The 17,571-nt window shown below is 41.6% G+C and overlaps 2 protein-coding genes across 5 annotated transcripts in view; both read right to left on the bottom strand.

The window, feature by feature from the left end:
- Nucleotides 1-2,308: 2,308 nt before the first annotated feature.
- Nucleotides 2,309-6,767, bottom strand: RHO (rhodopsin). The gene is made up of 5 exons (XM_075005734.1): nucleotides 6,407-6,767; nucleotides 4,976-5,144; nucleotides 4,418-4,583; nucleotides 3,658-3,897; nucleotides 2,309-2,431 (listed from the first exon to the last, which is right to left on the bottom strand). The coding sequence occupies exons 1-5, from the start codon at nucleotides 6,765-6,767 to the stop codon at nucleotides 2,309-2,311; spliced, it is 1,059 nt and encodes a 352-aa protein (XP_074861835.1).
- A 6,785-nt stretch (nucleotides 6,768-13,552) lies between these two features.
- IFT122 (intraflagellar transport 122) overlaps nucleotides 13,553-17,571 on the bottom strand; it is a 55,899-nt gene continuing 51,880 nt past the window's right edge. Inside the window, exons 27-29 of one of the 4 annotated variants that reach the window (XM_075004802.1) lie at nucleotides 17,438-17,517; nucleotides 15,089-15,253; nucleotides 13,553-14,148 (exon numbers count right to left, since the gene is read on the bottom strand). In XM_075004802.1, the coding sequence (XP_074860903.1) occupies nucleotides 14,059-14,148; nucleotides 15,089-15,253; nucleotides 17,438-17,517 (335 nt within the window). In that variant the 3' untranslated portion in view covers nucleotides 13,553-14,058. Of the gene's footprint in view, nucleotides 14,149-15,088; nucleotides 15,254-16,813; nucleotides 16,879-17,437; nucleotides 17,518-17,571 lie in introns of those variants that run through there. The other 3 variants (XM_075004803.1, XR_012646925.1, XR_012646926.1) reach the window with 3 other exon arrangements.

A 17,571-nucleotide genomic window follows, 5' to 3' on the forward strand; every position in this document is an offset into this window, starting at 1 on the left:
ATTCTATCATTCTTTAACAGAGAGATTAATTTCACTATTGGTCATGATTAATTTTTAATCACAATTAATTTATAATGGTTTCACAGCCCTAGAAATTAAATATATTTCTCATGAAAAAAATCTCAGGGGTGAAAATAGAAACAAATATGTCAGTTGACCTGAAACTGAATTTTTCTTAAATTTTTGGTTTAAGAAATTTTTTTTTTTGGCAAAAGAAAAATTGCTTGAAATCTCTAAAAGTTTCATGGCATGTGAAAACTCTCATGCATCTCTAGGTGTAATGCATTTAATCAGACAGTAAAACAGCTCAGAGTAACATCTCTCCCTTCCTCTTGGATATCTCAGCAGCCGCGTAACTCTTTCAAAACTATACTGGTTTATTGCCAATCATCCTACACTCTTGTGTTATTGCTGTAGGGAAAATTATAACAGTATAGCTAAAGACAAAACTTCCTTTTCTTTCTTACCAAAAAAATCTTTTAGATTCTGAACATATGTAAGAGCTTTCAACCTAAACACTGAATGATTCACGAACCTTTGAGTTTCAGATTTCACCAAATATCTAGAAAATATCAATTAAAAATAAATGAGACCTGTACTTGCAAATTGCTCTTTATTATTGTTAAGTTGCTTAGTTTCTATAATCCTTCCCTATCAGATCTTGCAAAGCTGCACAGAATTAGAAATCAAAGTGGATAATACTGTACAAGAATAGTTTCAGATGTTGATAACATAGAAGGGTGAGAAAAACATGTTATTTGTATAACTGAGCTAAAAATAAAGAATATAGGTACACTTGCATTATGCCATCTTTTAGTGCTTTAAACATATGTTGAAATTTCTGGGCCATATGGTCCCATGGTTTGCTTGCTACAACGTGAAGAAAAGTGTAGCAATTTGCTACCAAAAAATCCTCAAAAAGCACAAGTGTTGGACAAAATCTCTTACTTGGTGTGATGCCAAATCAAATTATAGTTGAAAATTGGTAGGTGAACCACAAAGAGCTCAAACTATAGGGGAGTGGTCTATGGGCACGTAGGAGGTGTTAGGGGTAAGCCAAGTGACTAGATAGGTTACCATGGAAATATCTTACATGCTACAGAAAACACTGCAAATCAGCTGCTGCTTATGGTTCCAGTCCTATTCTTTGTACAAAGCACAGCTAACCGGTTGTGTGCAGGAGTGCTTGGTGAGGGCAAGGGAAAGAACAGAATCCTCCCCAAGATTACTCTATCAATACTACTAATGGGCTGATCTTACCACACTATAATGCCTTAGATGCCTCTGGTAAGGGTTGCCACCTAATTGCTGATAACCAGACACCTGAGACCTCACCCTTCTCTGCTTCCTTCCCCCCACCTCCTAAGCTCTACTCCGCCTCTTTCCCCCAAGACCCCTGCTCTTATTGTTCACTCCTCTCCCCCACCATCATTCACTGGATCATCTCCAACTCTTGCCCCCATCCACCCACCCTTGGCCACTCCCAAACAGGGCACCCTTTGCTCCAAGGATTAGAACTGCTGCAGCCTGATAAGAAGCCTCCTGGATGTGGGAGACAGCTTCAGCTGAGCAGGGGCTGCTGTGGGTTAATAACCCAATGCATCCCTTTGCCCTGCCTTAGCAAATTTTTGGTGTCCAGTCAGTACCTCTAACCAGACACCACCAGGTCCCGATTTAAAATGGACTTTCCAATTTACAACCAGGCACCTGGCAACTCTAAATGGCAGCTAGACACAGAAGCAAATAATTAAAACCCCAAGAGGTGGCAATCCTGGCCACTGCTCACTAGGTTTCTTGCACCCCACAGATCCTAGCTTTGTAACACAAGTATGCCTCATCCCCCTGTGCTTGGCTGTGTCTTGGCTCTTATGATGGGCTTTCCTAACCATGGCCCCTGTGGTTTGCACCCAGAACAGATGCCATGGTTGGGATGAATCCACAAGGCTGTAGTGTCACTAATCTTCTCCATTCTATGAAAAGAGAACATCCCTCCTTCTGTATGAAGCTACGGATCATGACCCAGATACTCAGTTGGTGTAAATGGGCATAACTCTATATAAGTCACTGGATATACATATATTTACACCAGCTGAGGAGCTAGCCCTTTGTAAGTTAAAAAAAAATCTATGTATAGTCTTGTTCAAATGATTTGCAGTATCAGAACTGAGAAGCCCATCCTGCTAGGCTACCTGTAAATCACACTCAGGTAGTGGTGATGGTGGACATGACTACATTCATGTAAATGGGACTTGTGCATCCTTGTTAACAAGGCATGGCAGCTCTGAGATCAGCTGCTTCCAGGAGGAATCTATGCAGGAGAAACCTGGCTAGTGGAGACTGAGGAAGTCTCTGTCTTGGTGCCAGCAGAAGTGTCATCATCACCCAGCAGATTCTTTCCACAGCAAAGGGTGGTGATCATGCAGTTACGGAACTAGAAAAGAAAACAAGGTTGGCAGAGGTAACCAGCGACGCAGGCAGTGACAACTGTCAGCCAAACCTACGCATGTGAAAACCCACATCAAGCAGGTTAGTAATATACTTCAAGGATTTCTGACTAACGCAACAAGGGGGAAAATTCAAGAAACTGTGGCTCTCAGATTAGACCAGTTCAGATCCATTGACATGTCCTTGTAAAAGTCTGCACACCTTGGGAACAATCTAACTCCCACTAAAGTCAGTGGAATAGACTCTCACTCTCTTCAGTGTTGAAGTGAATGGGGTTTCTCATCTGAATGGGATATGCATGAAGTGACTTGAACGATGACAATTTGTGTACAGCTCAATATTTGACTAACAGTGGAGACACAGCAGCTGGCTAGTGAAAAAAAGGAGCAGACATCTCTCTCACTGTTATCATGTTCTTTTACATCTCTCAAGAAAGCTAAACTTTGGGATGTTAGAGACATTAAAGTTAACAATGAGACTGTCGTAGAAACCCTAGTTTCTAATATCTGTGTGGGTAAATGTTAATTTTTAAATTATGAGCACTATATGCTGTACCGCATCCTAAAAAATAAGGGTAACCAAATCTAATGTTTTGTAGTACAAGAAGATAACAATAGGGATCTGGAAGGAATTTCTGCTCTGTATGGAGCAGTGCACAGATGGCTAAGTGCATTTTGGCAAAGTTTTTGTGCATCAAATTGCCCAAAAGCACCAGGTTTTCCTCTTCATTGGAGGTAGAATACTTGACTTGCTAGGCCAATGGTTTATTCACACTGCCAAATCTTGTTTCTAACATTTCCCACTGCCTAAAAATAGCTACAACTTCTATTCATAATAACCTTAACTTTACTGAATGATATTGTTGTGGGTTTAGATTAGTGCAACTCCACTGAATCAATATGGTTGCACCATTGTAAATGAGAGCAGAATACAGGCCTGGATTTTAACTAAAACAATGCATTAATCATTTCAAATAGACACCACTGATGATTTCCATTAGTTTTTGGTGAATTTATGTAATAATAAAGGACAGCAAGATAATGATTACTGATGTCCCTTTTTGTTTCAGAAACAAAATTGCCTTGAAAAGGCCTCATTTGTGCCACACTGAGCAAAAAGAACTTGAAAAATATGATCTAGGTACTATAACTCTCTGTAAGCTATTAAGAAATTAAATACAATGAAGGAAAATGACAGCAATTTGACACTTACCTGTTTGTTCATTACAATGTAAATCACTGGGTTGTAGATAGCAGAGCTCTTGGCAAAGAAAGCTGGGAGGGTCATGAAGACAGGGCCAAAGTCAGATCCCTGGTGGGTGAAGATGTAGAAAGCAACACTGGCATATGGGACCCAGCAAATCAGAAACGCAATAACCATAATGACGACCATTCGAGTAACTTCTCTCTCAGCTTTCTGGGTGGTGGCAGACTCTTGTTGCTGAGCTGCAGCCTAAAAAGATAAGACCACTGAAATGATGATGACTCTACGGGGATATGTTGGGTAATCCTGAGGGAGTTCTGCACCAAAAAAATTCTACTCCTAAAAAATCCTACTGTACACCCGAAACAATGCACCCATGCTGCAGGGGAGGCGTGTGTGACTACTGATGGGGCTTCTGTTTACTTCCCCTCTATATTAATTGGGGTAGCAAATCTATGGGAGACATGAATTCTGCATCCTCACAGTGGTACAAAATGTCCTCTGGAGTGACTGGGGAACAAGGTGAAACTGAGCGTCCATGGAGTTTGTGAAGGCTTTAGGGGTGGGATGAACTACAAACATCAAATTCACATCATCCTTGCTCCCAAAACATCAGGACTGATTGAACTGTAAATCCAGATCCATTCCAGTATGGGTTTGGAACTAGCTGTGTAATTCAGATCTGAATCTGAAACCTCAGAGCATTTGGGGTAAGGGGTAGGTAGGCTTCAGATGCAGGCTTTTGGTCATCTCTAGCAGGTCTACCTACCTCTTTAACAGTGCAGACCAAGCGCCCATAACAGAAGGAAATGATGATCAGTGGAATGAGGAAGTGAACCACAAACATGTAGATGACAAAAGATTCATTGTGGACCTCAGGTTTCAGAGTGTAATAATCAATTCCACATGAGCACTGCATACCCTCTGGGATGTACCTGGAGTTCAATCAATGAGATAGCTATACTTAAACTCATGAACGCAGGGCCATCCCCACTTCTGCTCCACCTCACCCCACCACACTCCTTGTTCCAGGATTCACACACTTGCCTCCCCCTCCGAACAACTCAGCTGTGAATGCCCCATGCCAGATCCCACTGGTAATCCCTGGAGCTGCCAGGGATAGGACCATCCATAGCATTGAGGCAGCTGCCACTGGGGCACCCAAAGTGCAGAGATTCAGCAGCTGCCCCAAACCATCCTGTGAATGGCACAGCACTGCATAAATTAGTTTTTTTTAACTTGAGCATGCTGCTGAAGAAATATGTAAAATGCCTCATTAACTGCTGCTAGCACTAGGGCATCATTTCAGAAAATGTTCAGTGCGTACCTAGACCATCCAAGTAGTGGAGGAGCAGCGCAGGCCAGGGCCATGACCCAGGTGAAAATGACACCCATCAGGGCATGGCTCTCACTAAATCGGAAGTTGCTCATGGGCTTGCAGACCACCACATATCTTTCAATGGCCAAGACTACTAAGGACCACAGAGCTATTTCACCTATAAAAGAGAGAAAGACACACACAGACTGTTATCAACAACAGATAAAAAAGAACGTGTGTCACCATGTAAACAAACCCTTTTCATAGACCACTGTGATCATCTAATCTGATCACCTGCATAACACAGGTCATAGAACTTCTCCAAAATAATCCCTAGAGTTGGTGATTAAAGTTGGATTAATGCTTATGTTATAATTTTCATTGAAATCTCTAAATGAAAAAGAAAGTCAGGTGAGGTTTCAATGACAGCAGCACAGATCAGAATTAAAATACAGTAAGGAATGTACAGATATCTTATTCTACTACCCATCACTGTACCCATAATTTTGCTACAGTAGTTTGTGCCATACTACATCATCCTCTCTCCACATTTGCATCTCTACTCAAAAATCCAAGAACCAGATTGTAAGAGCTAACAAGTGCTGACAATTCCCACTGATTTCCACCCATGGCTCAGCACTTCTCATGATCAGGATATCTGTTAGTAGAGCATTTAAAAGGTGTTTTATGAAGGAAGACAAATTGGGATTGTGCTTTTTTTGCTTTCTTTATGGTGGATAAAGGCGGCTTGAAAAGGTTGTTGCCACAACAGTGGAATTTCTTTTTCCTACTTGTTTGTTTTGTCATAAATTTAGGTCTTATCTACCCATGAAAACTGTGTGTAACCGGAGAACTAATGAAATGATGACTTCACAAGACAGCTATCTGATGACTGAACTGAGACAGGAAGGTTTTAGTCCTAGTTTAGATTAATGCCTGACTGACACTGAAAGAAAGGATGACTTTGTTAAAAGCTAAATAACCCAGCCTCTTCCATGAATGAAAGTTCAACACAGACGTCATCAGAGATTCTCAGAAAGTCTTCAAGCAACACCAGGGATAACCAGATTTGTTATGTTTTAGGATTAAAAGAGCAAGACAAAAAGGATACAAACCAAATATTTTAAAATCTGTTGCAAGTCACTTGTCAATCCTACACTCTACACTTCTTGGGATACTCAATAACTGCTTCCCCAAAAGTGCTAAAAGAAGGCAGAAAATATGGTGCTGTATGTCTTCTACCCCTTTTATTTCCTGCCCTGAAATACTGTACTTTTAACTTAGTTCAAATTAGAATGTAATTTCCCCATTCCAGCTCACTTTATCAGGTGCACACTGAGACCATCTGATACTTGTCCCTTTTCTGAAATCTTCAGGGAAGCCCCAAATGAGGAGATTTTAAATTTGTTTATTGATTATTTACACAGGTAGAAAACTTACCACCCAGTGTAGCAAAGAAGCCTTCAATGTTGCATCCTGTTGTCCCAAAGACAAAATAACCATTCATTGAGGTGTACATGGTGGTGGTGAATCCTCCAAAGACCATGAAGTGGTTAGCAAAAGCCAGGTTCAAAAGGATGTAGTTGAGGGGGGTCCGGAGTTTCTTGTGCTGGATGGTGACATACAGCGTCAGGAAATTGACAGGGAAGCCAAGAAGAATCAACAGAAACATGTAAGCAGCCAGTGCAGAGAACTTCCATGGCTCAGCTAGGTAGTACTGAGGATACTCAAATGGATTCCGTACTACCCCAGTCTTGTTGGACATGGGCACATAGAAATCTGGACCCTCTGTTCCATTCATGGTTGCAGTTCCACAGGTATTTTTGTGTTACAAGTATGTGTCTTGTTTAGTTTGAGGCTCCCCAGCTGAAAGTCCCCTCCTTTTTACATTTGAGCAGAAGCTGGCTATGCTATTATCAGTGCTGCAGCCTTTATAAAGTGCCCCCTTGTGTAAGCTTTCAACCTTGGCATCAGCATGATTAAGGCTTATGACATTATTGATCATAATAATCCAGGCTAGGATTTCAACTGTTAATTGGCTTTCCTGGGGAGGTGTTATGGTGACACCTGTTTCTGGGCTGCAAAATGGTTACCTGAGAACTTAGAACATGTATGGCTCGGTTCATAAAAGAACTTAGAGGTCTAACTGCCACTTCCGTTTGCCTACGTTTTAGAATGAGACTTCATTGGGATTTACAAAACCCCCAGTCAGCTGCCACCAAACCTGATAGGAGCCCAAACTCACTTGGCACACTAGTTTTTGCAATAAAATCTCCTTAGGCATCAATGTTTCTGCCTCAGTGCATAGACACCACAGAACCACAGCAAGTGTCCTGATCCCTACGCTGAAGACATATGCATGAATTAGGAGGAAAATTGGAATTTCTCTCCCGAACTTTCCTGCAGGACTGGATTTAGCAAGCATGTGCTGAGCTCACATATGGCTCAGTCCCCTATAGGTCAGGATATCTAAGATGCTAACAAAGGAAGAGCTTCTTCATGGCCTTTAGCCTACTTAAGGATACTCACATGGGTTGTATGAAATTCCTGGTTTAAGTTCCTCAATTTGAGGAAGAAAGATGGGATTTGCACTGTAATCCATCAGTTCACATGCAAGTGTGCTAGCTACTAGACGATGGGCTGTGCTGAGGTAGAGATCGATCAATCTCTCCTGTCAAAGCTGTTCCACTGTGGATAAATAACTTTTAAAAGTCATTGGAGCAGGGAGATGGATCTTTAGTCTCTTTTGTGCCTGCACTAGACTTACAGCCACTGAGGCGCTCTCATGCTTGTGTGCTCTCTGGCCCAATGAACCTTTCATTGGTTATACAAAGTAGAACAGCTTCAATAGGAAAACTGAGGGAGTCCCCTCCCACTCCACATCTATCCCCTTACACCTAAGAGATGATGGACCAAAGGTAATCCCCTCTCCCACTTGTCAGAGGGGTAGGGGGTGGGAAGGAACAACCCAGGGGTGTCCTACCTCCCAGTGAGTAAGGTTGCCACCTCCTCAGGTTTTCCATTTTGGGAGTAGTTGTCTTGGAAAAGATGGAAAGGGTGCGTCATACATGGTGCCAGCTGTTTAGGTTTATGGGCTCAGGATCATTCCAATCTTTTATCCCTCACAGCTGGCAGGTCTACAAATAAGTAACCTAGCCACTGGCCAACAGCTGTAAGAGTGGTCCTCTTTCTCCCCCAGCCTTTTCCCCTGGCTTCTTACTAACAAGGCATAAATGCCTAACCCCTAGAAGGGGTTGGCAGTTGCAAATCCTCACCACAGGGAGCCCAGATTTAGGTTCCTAACATACACCCCTGGACTTGGTGTCTCCCATTAGCTAGCTTAAGCAGGGAGTTCCTAGCTTTCGTGGATCCCATTCTGAGGTACTGTCTTACCCCTTTATAGTACAGGGAGCCGAGGGGCCACACTCAGACTACGTGAATTCCAGCAATTTTCTAGGTGCCTAAGAGCATTGTGTGGCAATGCCCAACATCACCACACCTACGCCCTTTTGTTAATCTATATTACACAGCTACTATGTACAGAAGAGCAGATAGCAAGTATAACCTCTGCCTCATGCCTGGTGTACGGCCTTATGTCGTTCATTCAGGCACATGGTTTCAGAACCGATCTCTTAGGCTAGGTACACACTGCAGGCTTCTGTCAGAAGCCTGTAAGTCTCCTGCCAGAAGTCTGCCACTTCAGGAGCATTCTGCTGACTTCTTGGTCATCCTTGCTCCATGAGGAAGAAGGGATGTTTCAGCAGAGGGCTAAATGTGGCCAGGCCAAATGATGGGAAAGCTTCTCTCAGAACCACTGTCAGCAGGAGATATGCAAATGTTTTGCACAATTTGCATATCTTTTGCTGACAGTTCTTGGCAATCTAGATATAGCCTCAGAGTAGATACCTCCATTTTTAGGTGTCCCATGTAGAGATGTAGGACTGATCACCAGTAGTTTGCCATGACTTCCCCTTGATTAGTTGTCTGGGATTCAGTTTTCAGAAGTGCAGAAAACTACTAAAGCTGGAGAGTGAGAAAACAGGTACCCAAAGGATAGGCCACTTTCATGAGCATTAGCTGCTCTGTGCCCCAGTTGCCTGCCTCACCTGTGCATGGGGAATCATAGTTCTCTACTTCATAGGGGTGTTGTAACATTTAATTTGTTAATAGCTGCAAAACACCTTGGGTGTCTCACTGCAGAAAGCCCTATAGAAGGCCAAAATATAGCCATCAGCAAGGGTAGGTGTGCAGTAAATTTTATTGGAGGCACATCCATTATTTGTACTGTACTTTTTTGAAGCAAGTATGAGCCCTGAATCATTTTTCCACCTTCTCTTCAAAGGCCTGTGTAATGAGTACATAAAATCACATTATGTATGGTAGGTTGAAGACTGACTGACTCAGGGAACTGATAATGGGATAGCCAGCCTTTGAACCTCTACATCATCAGTTGGAGCTTGGCCCAAAGCTTGGTCAGTGGGCTATGAGAAATGAGTCTCAGAACAGCTCCTTGCAGTCAGATATCTGCTTTGTAACTGTTACCCCAGCTAGGGTCTTGACAGCAGAGAAGCCAAGGGCCAAAGGAGCTAGTTGTTGTGTGAGGCCTATAACCTTTAGCCCACATCTGCCACATGCCTTGCTTGCCCTAATATTTTGCCATAATGAAATCAAAAGGTGAACCATTAACATCTATCTCTGAGTCTCCTGTTATATCATCTTCTCAGTGCCTTGTGGGAAAACCTGTCTTTATTTGCTGCTTCTACAGAAGCTGACAGAGTGGCAATAGCTTAACCAACACAAATTCCCGTTTTCCTCTTCCTCAGTGGTGAGAGGCACATTTGGCAGGGCCACATAGCAACTCTCATAGGACTAGTGCCAACACTGTTTGCTCTACAGGAAATCCAGGGACTTCAATCTCTCCAGCTGCCACTTCAAAACTTTTCTAATGCACCAGACTAACTTAATATGCAAAGATAGCTACAGGGTAATCTGCTGTTTCAAAATCCCAGATGTTTCATGCCTCATTTTTCCTGATTATTTGGACTGAACAAATACATTTAGATACTAGTTGTTAATTCTACAGAGTCCATGGGACAGTACATACAGAGTATTGAAAATACTGAACTTCAGAGCAGAGAGAGAAAGCATTATTATTATCTAAACCCAAAATTTTTCCTCATCTTTTTTATGACATGTTTTGTGAGTGGCAAACAATATAAACTTAGCACTTAACACAGTGAGAGTTATGGTTAAACACTCACAGTTTCTCAAAACCCCAGCAAGCTAGGCAAGGGTCATCTCCGCAGTTTTACAGCACATTTGAGTACAGGTAGGAAGCTAGGCAATGCCTGTGTCCCATCCTAATTTTATTTCTCCAGATAGGACTGCTCCCAGAGTTACAGGAAAATGGAGTCAGTTGACTTCCCCCCGCATCAGCCTCAATCTCTAGCTCTTACATAACATTAAAGACTCAGTGGAAGGATTTTGCTCAAGTTTTACATCAAGGGATGCGCAAATGTTCACGATCAGGAGAAACCATGCATGGAAAACTTCAGTCCAAGAGAAGGTTGTCTAATGGTCATACATATTTGAAAAAAGAATGTGTTCACTGCTTACACGAGCAATCTGTGTCCACCTAGTATTTAGCTGACACTTTCCCCAAATCTGAAGAAGAGCTCTATGTAGCTTGCAAGCTTACTTCTTTCACCAACAGCAATTGATCCAAGAACAGCTATTCCTGCACCCAGTTTGTCAATGAAAACAGTGTTATACCATCATGGGAACTGGGATGCCTCAGAATATGAGGGGAATACAAGATTGTATATATAGTACAGTATTTGAATTAGGGCAATGGGCACTTTGACTTCTGTACAGATAGGGAGACAACCTTTCTATAAATTAATATGCAAATAGCATACTCTGAACTACAAGCACCATGTCCTAATATACCACTCATTCTAAAACTCCACCTCAGTTAAACTTTTCATGTTACCAAAGCTATTTTCAAGCTGTATTATAGTTATCTAAGCACTGATATAGTTATTGGAACATACACCTGGGCACAGAGTAGGATTAAAGGTTTATCCTTCCAGATATTCAAATTTGTCACATTAAGCTTTGATGCAGTAAGCCATTGCTGAGATTGCAACTGCTGTCCACAGCTTAGAGCCTGAAGTGCGTCACAAACAGAGAATCCTGGAGGGAGACGCAAGAAGTAGTGAGGTAAAAAAACCAAGGATAGTACAAGTTTCAGAAAGTGGTCTATGTTATTATCCGTGCCAGGTCTAGTGAAGGGTAAGTGGCTGAGGGAATGCAGAGCAGGAAAGGTCATTTTTGGTATCATCATGTACATTGATACTTCTAAATTAAGCGTTTGATTTCATCATGATGTGCAATTGTTCAATGATGAAGAAATTAAGAACAGTTTCAATGCACCTTACAGTATTTTTAAAGTTCATAGTATGTTGCCTCTAACATTTATTTATACATCTTTCCTCCTGAAGAATCCAAAAGTGCTTGTCTTTTAAACAGCATTTATGGTCAGAAAACAGACTGTAAAAACAGAAACCTCTAGACTTCATACATTTTGTCCATCTGTCATTAAAAATCATAGCTACTTAATTTTACTACTTTTCATTCCTGATGGCTTTGCAAAGCCAACACAATTATGAGAGAATGAACTAGATTCTTATTTTGGAGCCTGTATCAGACAGAGCTGTGTACTAATTCCAGCTGCAGTCTTAATTGCATAGTTATTTACTAATATAAAAGCAAGAAAAAGACTTTCAGAGCAGTATTTTTGCAGAACAGCATATTTTTAAAGGGTCAAACCAAAATCTGATCCAGAATCACTGATACTGATGCTCATTCAAGCTTTTTTCTTTTTAAAGGAGATGCAGGAATCATTTCAGACACCACTTCTGTGGCCATTGTTTAACAGCATGCAGAAAAACTATCCAATGGTTTAGGATTGTAAACAAAGATGAATAGCCATTGCAAACCCTGGGAGACTTGTGGTGGGCACGATTATAACCATGCTCAGCAGAGCTGACAGCAACCATGAGCCCCAAAACAAGGTGGGAGGGGGGCCTGGCTCTGCACCCCAGGGAGGGGTGGGGCCAAGAGTAGTCAGTACTCCGCCCTGCCTGGACTACAGCACTGGGGCCCTCCCCCATTCCTTTGCAGCTGCGCAAAGCCAAAACAGGGTTGCCATGGCACTTCAAAGGGGTCCAAAGTTCCAGCCATCACTGCTGCTGAAGTAGCCGCAGTGGCAAGAGGTCTGGGCCCCTTTCACATGCCAGGTCCAGTGGCAACTGCCCACTTTGGTCCCACCCTCAGCAGGCCTGACCATGCCTGCTGTATGCATATTCTTACCCATTTTCTACATTTAATTAAAAATAATAAAATACCTATCACTAAGTCACTAGCTGAAGTCCAGCCCAAGTGGTTGTTACCATAGTACCCATAGCAGTTACCAGCTAAAAGCTGTTCAGGGGCCTATTCAGAAATCCAGTTAGTTTAGTGCAATATCCATGTATTGAAAAATGACCAACTCAGTTAGCATCTTACAGGGCATTATTCTCAGAAAAGCAAAGGATTGAATAGGAATACCAGATGAACAACTTTCTCTTCTCCTAGAGTTGCTCCTCTCCAGTGAGGGATGAAAAATACCAAGAGAGAAAGATTACAAAGCAAGTACTTGTAGGACACATCTTCACTGCTCAGTTAATTCAGTCGAGCAGCACCCTGGGTTAGCTTAGCCCAGATGTGAGCAACCACACTGAAAAACCATGGTGGAGTTCAGGTTCAGACTGGTACAATAGGGTACAATGGTACAACTTCTGGGGTCATGTCATATGGTTCTAAGTACTAATAATTATGCTAATATGAATCTTCCCCAGTAGATTGTGGGTATTTGGGGAAACTGTAGCAAGACATTGTAGAATGGATGGTTTAGTTTATGCACTCCCTGAAAAAGGGGTATGTTACAAGCCTCAGTGTAAAATGCACTCAGGCTTTAATCTATACCCTCAGATAAGGCAGATAACCTGGGTTAAAACTAACAATATTTGTGCCTGAGATTTTGTGTCCAAATGGGAGCCATGTTAAAGGCAACACCTGAGCAAGACTTAAAGAGTTGATTCTGTAGTGAAGACAACCCTATAATACACCAGTATTGTGGATAACTAGACGTCACCCTTTTTCTTCTGTTCCTGTCAAGCTGGGATACTTCATCAACACTCCAACAGCTTTTATTACATTTGATAAATCAGTGGCCTATCCTTTTTCACTAAAAAAAAAAAATTTAATATATATTTAAAACACTACTAGACATGGCAACTTGTTTTGCCATGTGTTAAGGTGATAAATCCTGGTGGAGAGGTTAGAATTTACTTTGGTCAGTTAACACACATTAAAAGTACAACTTGTTTTGTCTACACTGTGGTTTTAATCACGTGTTAACATGTTAGTCAATATGCACGGAAGCACCTAACTGTAATGTTATTCTCTGTCAAAATGACAGAAAAGGTACATTTCCATTAGAAAATGGTATTTCACAGAAAGGCTATGACAAATGCTCAAAAGAAAACAGAACACTAATGCAAAAACTTCCCTTTTTATTTCAAGTTCTGTCAACAACCAACTACATATGAAAGGCCAAATTCAGCTCTGGCATAAGGAAGTACAAAATCAATGAGGTCAACTGAATTATTTCAAGGCTGAATCTCATCCTTTAATGTTCATATCAAATCCTCTGGCATGCTGGCAGGTTGCCATGATAAATATAGGACACTTGAGAGCAAAACTTGAATTTTCCTTAAAAATATATTTGTACATTTTTCCTGTTTGATGCTCTGGTTATATACAAAACAAAGAGCAATAAATAGAAATTCTGTAATTACATCATTCATAAAAATAACATTTCATTTGGGTAGAACAACATGTGACATTAAACAGTTTCTCTTTTTCCACTGAGACAGTGAGAAAATACATGTAAAAACATAAATGAAGCTGTTAAGAAAGCTTGATTAGTCTGAATTATTTCACTGTGACGGCAGAATCTCTCAGACTTGTACAATGGTGGATCTTTTTCACTGGTTTGACTCATCAATTCTTCTCCGACAGTAGGGACAACAGTTATGCTGCAGCACCAGGAGCTCATAATCCTCCGAATGAAACATCTGTAAAATAGTAGCAGATTTAGGAACATCTATTACCCTGTAACTTTCTCACATCTAGGAATAGCAAACTGAGTTGGAATGGTTTTTCTGGGGTTCAGAATATCTAATGTTACTGTTACAACTAAATTAGTGTTTCCACTCTAACAAACCATTTACAGATGTTTGTAACAGCAACAGCATGGAGGCTGTGGAAGTCAGTTCACCTAAACAGTGAAGCTAACTGGTCTCAGAGAAAGGAGGATGGCATTTATGATAATTTTTCTGCTGCCACATAACCAAAAATAACCAAACTATTGAATATTTGAAGAAAAACATACCTGTGCCGAGAGAAACTAAAAAGAAACTAATTTTATTTTCTGAATGCCTCCACTAACCCAGGCCATAAAGTTACAAAAGCTGAGGGAGGGAAAAATCAACGCTTCCCTTCTTTTAGTTCAACTGAGGACTTCTTGAGAGGCTACAATTCTTGCCACCACTGCAAAGTCACGAAGGAAAAATCAAGACCCTACTATTCGGCATAATGGATGGTTCGAATAGGAGAGGCAGACCCCACAGAGAATGGATAGATGATGTAGTAGATTGGTGCGGAGCTACTATACAGAAACTAAGCCACTCCACACTGGATAGGGAAAGATGGAAGGAAATAGTGAGAGAGGCATCAGACACCAACAGGTGCTGAGCCCACGGTTATTCATGATGATGACTGCAAAGTCCCCAAATACTTTATTCTACAATTTTAGCTATCATGAACTATTCTGAAGCAGTGCTTCTGGCAAGGTCTATCATCTCTGTATGGAACACAGAGTATTTTTCTCTCTTTACTATTCAGAACTTCAGACAATATGTATCTAGGGTTAGGTATTAATAGGTCAGGGTAATTTAAATTAGTTTTTCCCTAGCGATGAGTTTTTAAAGACCTCAATGAAAATACTAGTTATACCTGAAAGCATGTTGAACACATGGTAATGGAGGCATCTGGTAGCAAGGACCGGAAGTACTGCCACCGTAATGGCTTTGGCCAGCGTTTGATAAGGACATCCCTCCGGCTCATTGATCGGAGAACTGCACGATTCACTATCACAGGAACAAATTCAGAGCCTCCTTGCTGCAGGAAAGAATGTTTTTAAAAAGACTGAAGCTTAACAATTGCAAAGCGTTTTGAAGATTATATAAAGAGTGACATGTTCTTATTCAATAGAAAGAACTAATGCAGAATTAGCATGGGTTCTACTTCCACTGAAATGAACGGCAGTTTTATCACCATTCTCTGTGGGAAACGAACTAAGCCAGGTCTAAGTAAAGTATTTTCACTGATCTTCACTCACTCCTGTTAAAATAATTCCCTATTTAAAAGCAAAACAAAAATTTACAAAATCTTCCCTGAAAATGACTATTTTTAACTGCACCCTCTGCAATGGGGGAAGAAGGGGAAATTGACCAATCCTGGGCCACCTGGGGGGCTCAAGCAGCAAGGCTGCCTGATTCCCATCTGCTGTGGGGTTGGTCAATTTCACCTTGCAGAGACTTTGTAAAGCAGCTGTGGGAAGGAAATTCACAGCCCTGTGCCACCTGGAAGTCAGGCAGCTTTGCTGCTTGAGTCCCCAGCTGGCACGTTGTCATCAATTCCCCCCCACTCCCCAACCCTTGCTGTGGCTTTGCAAAGAGTGTGGGGCTGGGGGGGGTGCAGAAATTGATCACCATGGCTCAAAGGGGCTGCTGAGGAGGGAAACCTGCTCTCTGCACCTGCCTCCTCCCCCATAAGTAGTCAAGTTAACTGCTGAAATTTTCAGCCATTACTCTTATCATGGTGGCCTTCCAAACAAGGGAAAAAGCGGGTGTGCCATGGAATTGTTTGTCTCAATGAAGCGTGCCATGTTACTGAAAAGGCTGGGAACCACTTGTCTAGGACAGTCTTCCTGCTGCCTTCTGGGAACACCAGGCTCCAGATGGGTTCACCTCTGCCCCAGCCTTCTGATATTGGGATACAAAGAAGGAACCAACCAGCAACTCAAGCTGGAAGGAACAGAATCACAAAAGCTGAAACTGGGACATGCACACAGATGACATCAAACCCCTGCCACCATCTACAGCTATTTCCCACGCTGACTTGCTGTTTGCTCCAGATCTATCTATTTCAGTCTCTTTGCTTCACTCCATCCACTTTAATACTGCTTGCTCCCTCTTCTCCTTCCCCTATTCCTTTTATTCCCTCCCCTCTCTGCAATGTCTCTTCTACCATAATCTACCTGATCTTAATCTCTTCCCAACAAGAGCCCATCCAAGTAAATTATGAGGAATAAAAATGTTCTGGAACCAACATGGTATTTGCAGACCATCACACTGATAATCTGCTTTCCTGTTATATGCCTTTCCCAACATTTTTCATCCGACTGGTCTGTTTAGACTTCAAGTTCTTCAGAGGAGGATTTATTACGTACATTTGTAACATACAAAACTATGGAGCCCTGATGTTGGTTAGGGTGCCGTAGGCACTAATGTAATATTAATAATAGTAATACCGTCACCAGACCTGGTTTAACAGTCTTGGCCAACACATGTTCTTTGTTACACCAGTATAAATTCAGAATAACTTTGGTTTCAGATTTATACTAGGAAAGTGGTGAACATGGACTGCCTACATATGAATATCCTGTGCATGTTATACCTTGGATGTCTTGCTTAGAGGCTCGCTCTTGGGCAGTTTTGTCTCTGTGCTACGTAAACCCTCTGCTATGAAAAAGTAAAGGGATGTTTAAGCGACCATCACAGTTTTTTCTTTTTTTTTAAAACCACGCTACCTAACTACAGCATTAAGAAAATAGAGTAATTTTTAAATGTTTCTGCAGTGGGTGGGTCACCACTCCGGAAGACTATTCTTCCACTGATGATGGTGCGGCCAGAAAGAAACAGTTTACTGTAAAAATGCATTCAAATAAAGCTGGAGAACCACTTACTCTCTCTTTTCTGTGCACCAATCACTCTGAAGAAGAAATATACCATTCTCCCTCAACGGCTGCTTCTAGCCCCCCCCATTCACCCACATGCCTCCATTTCTTGTGCTGGTATGCAGAACATAACACTTTATAAAGGAATTGGAGAGGCTGTGGTCTGTTAAGACCTGCTACTAATCACTAAATAGTGACAAGGAAGGAACTGAGAGAGCCCAGCTAAAATGGAGATACAGGAGCATGGAGAAAGCAGTTGCAGATAGAGTTACCCTACATTTGCTTTTTCCTCAACAATACTTAGACTCGAGCAATTTTTGAAAATGCAGATGAGATATCCTCACCTCAAAGCTCAATTTTGCTGTAAAGGGATCATCCTCTTCAACAACATCTGCATTGTCATCAAATCTCAGCATCTGTGCTCCTAGAGAGGTTTGTTATGGATGAAATCCAACAAAAAATAAAACCTTTTTACCTT

This window comes from Carettochelys insculpta, chromosome 11 (genome assembly GCF_033958435.1).
Source record: "Carettochelys insculpta isolate YL-2023 chromosome 11, ASM3395843v1, whole genome shotgun sequence".
NCBI classification, from domain to species: domain Eukaryota; kingdom Metazoa; phylum Chordata; order Testudines; family Carettochelyidae; genus Carettochelys; species Carettochelys insculpta.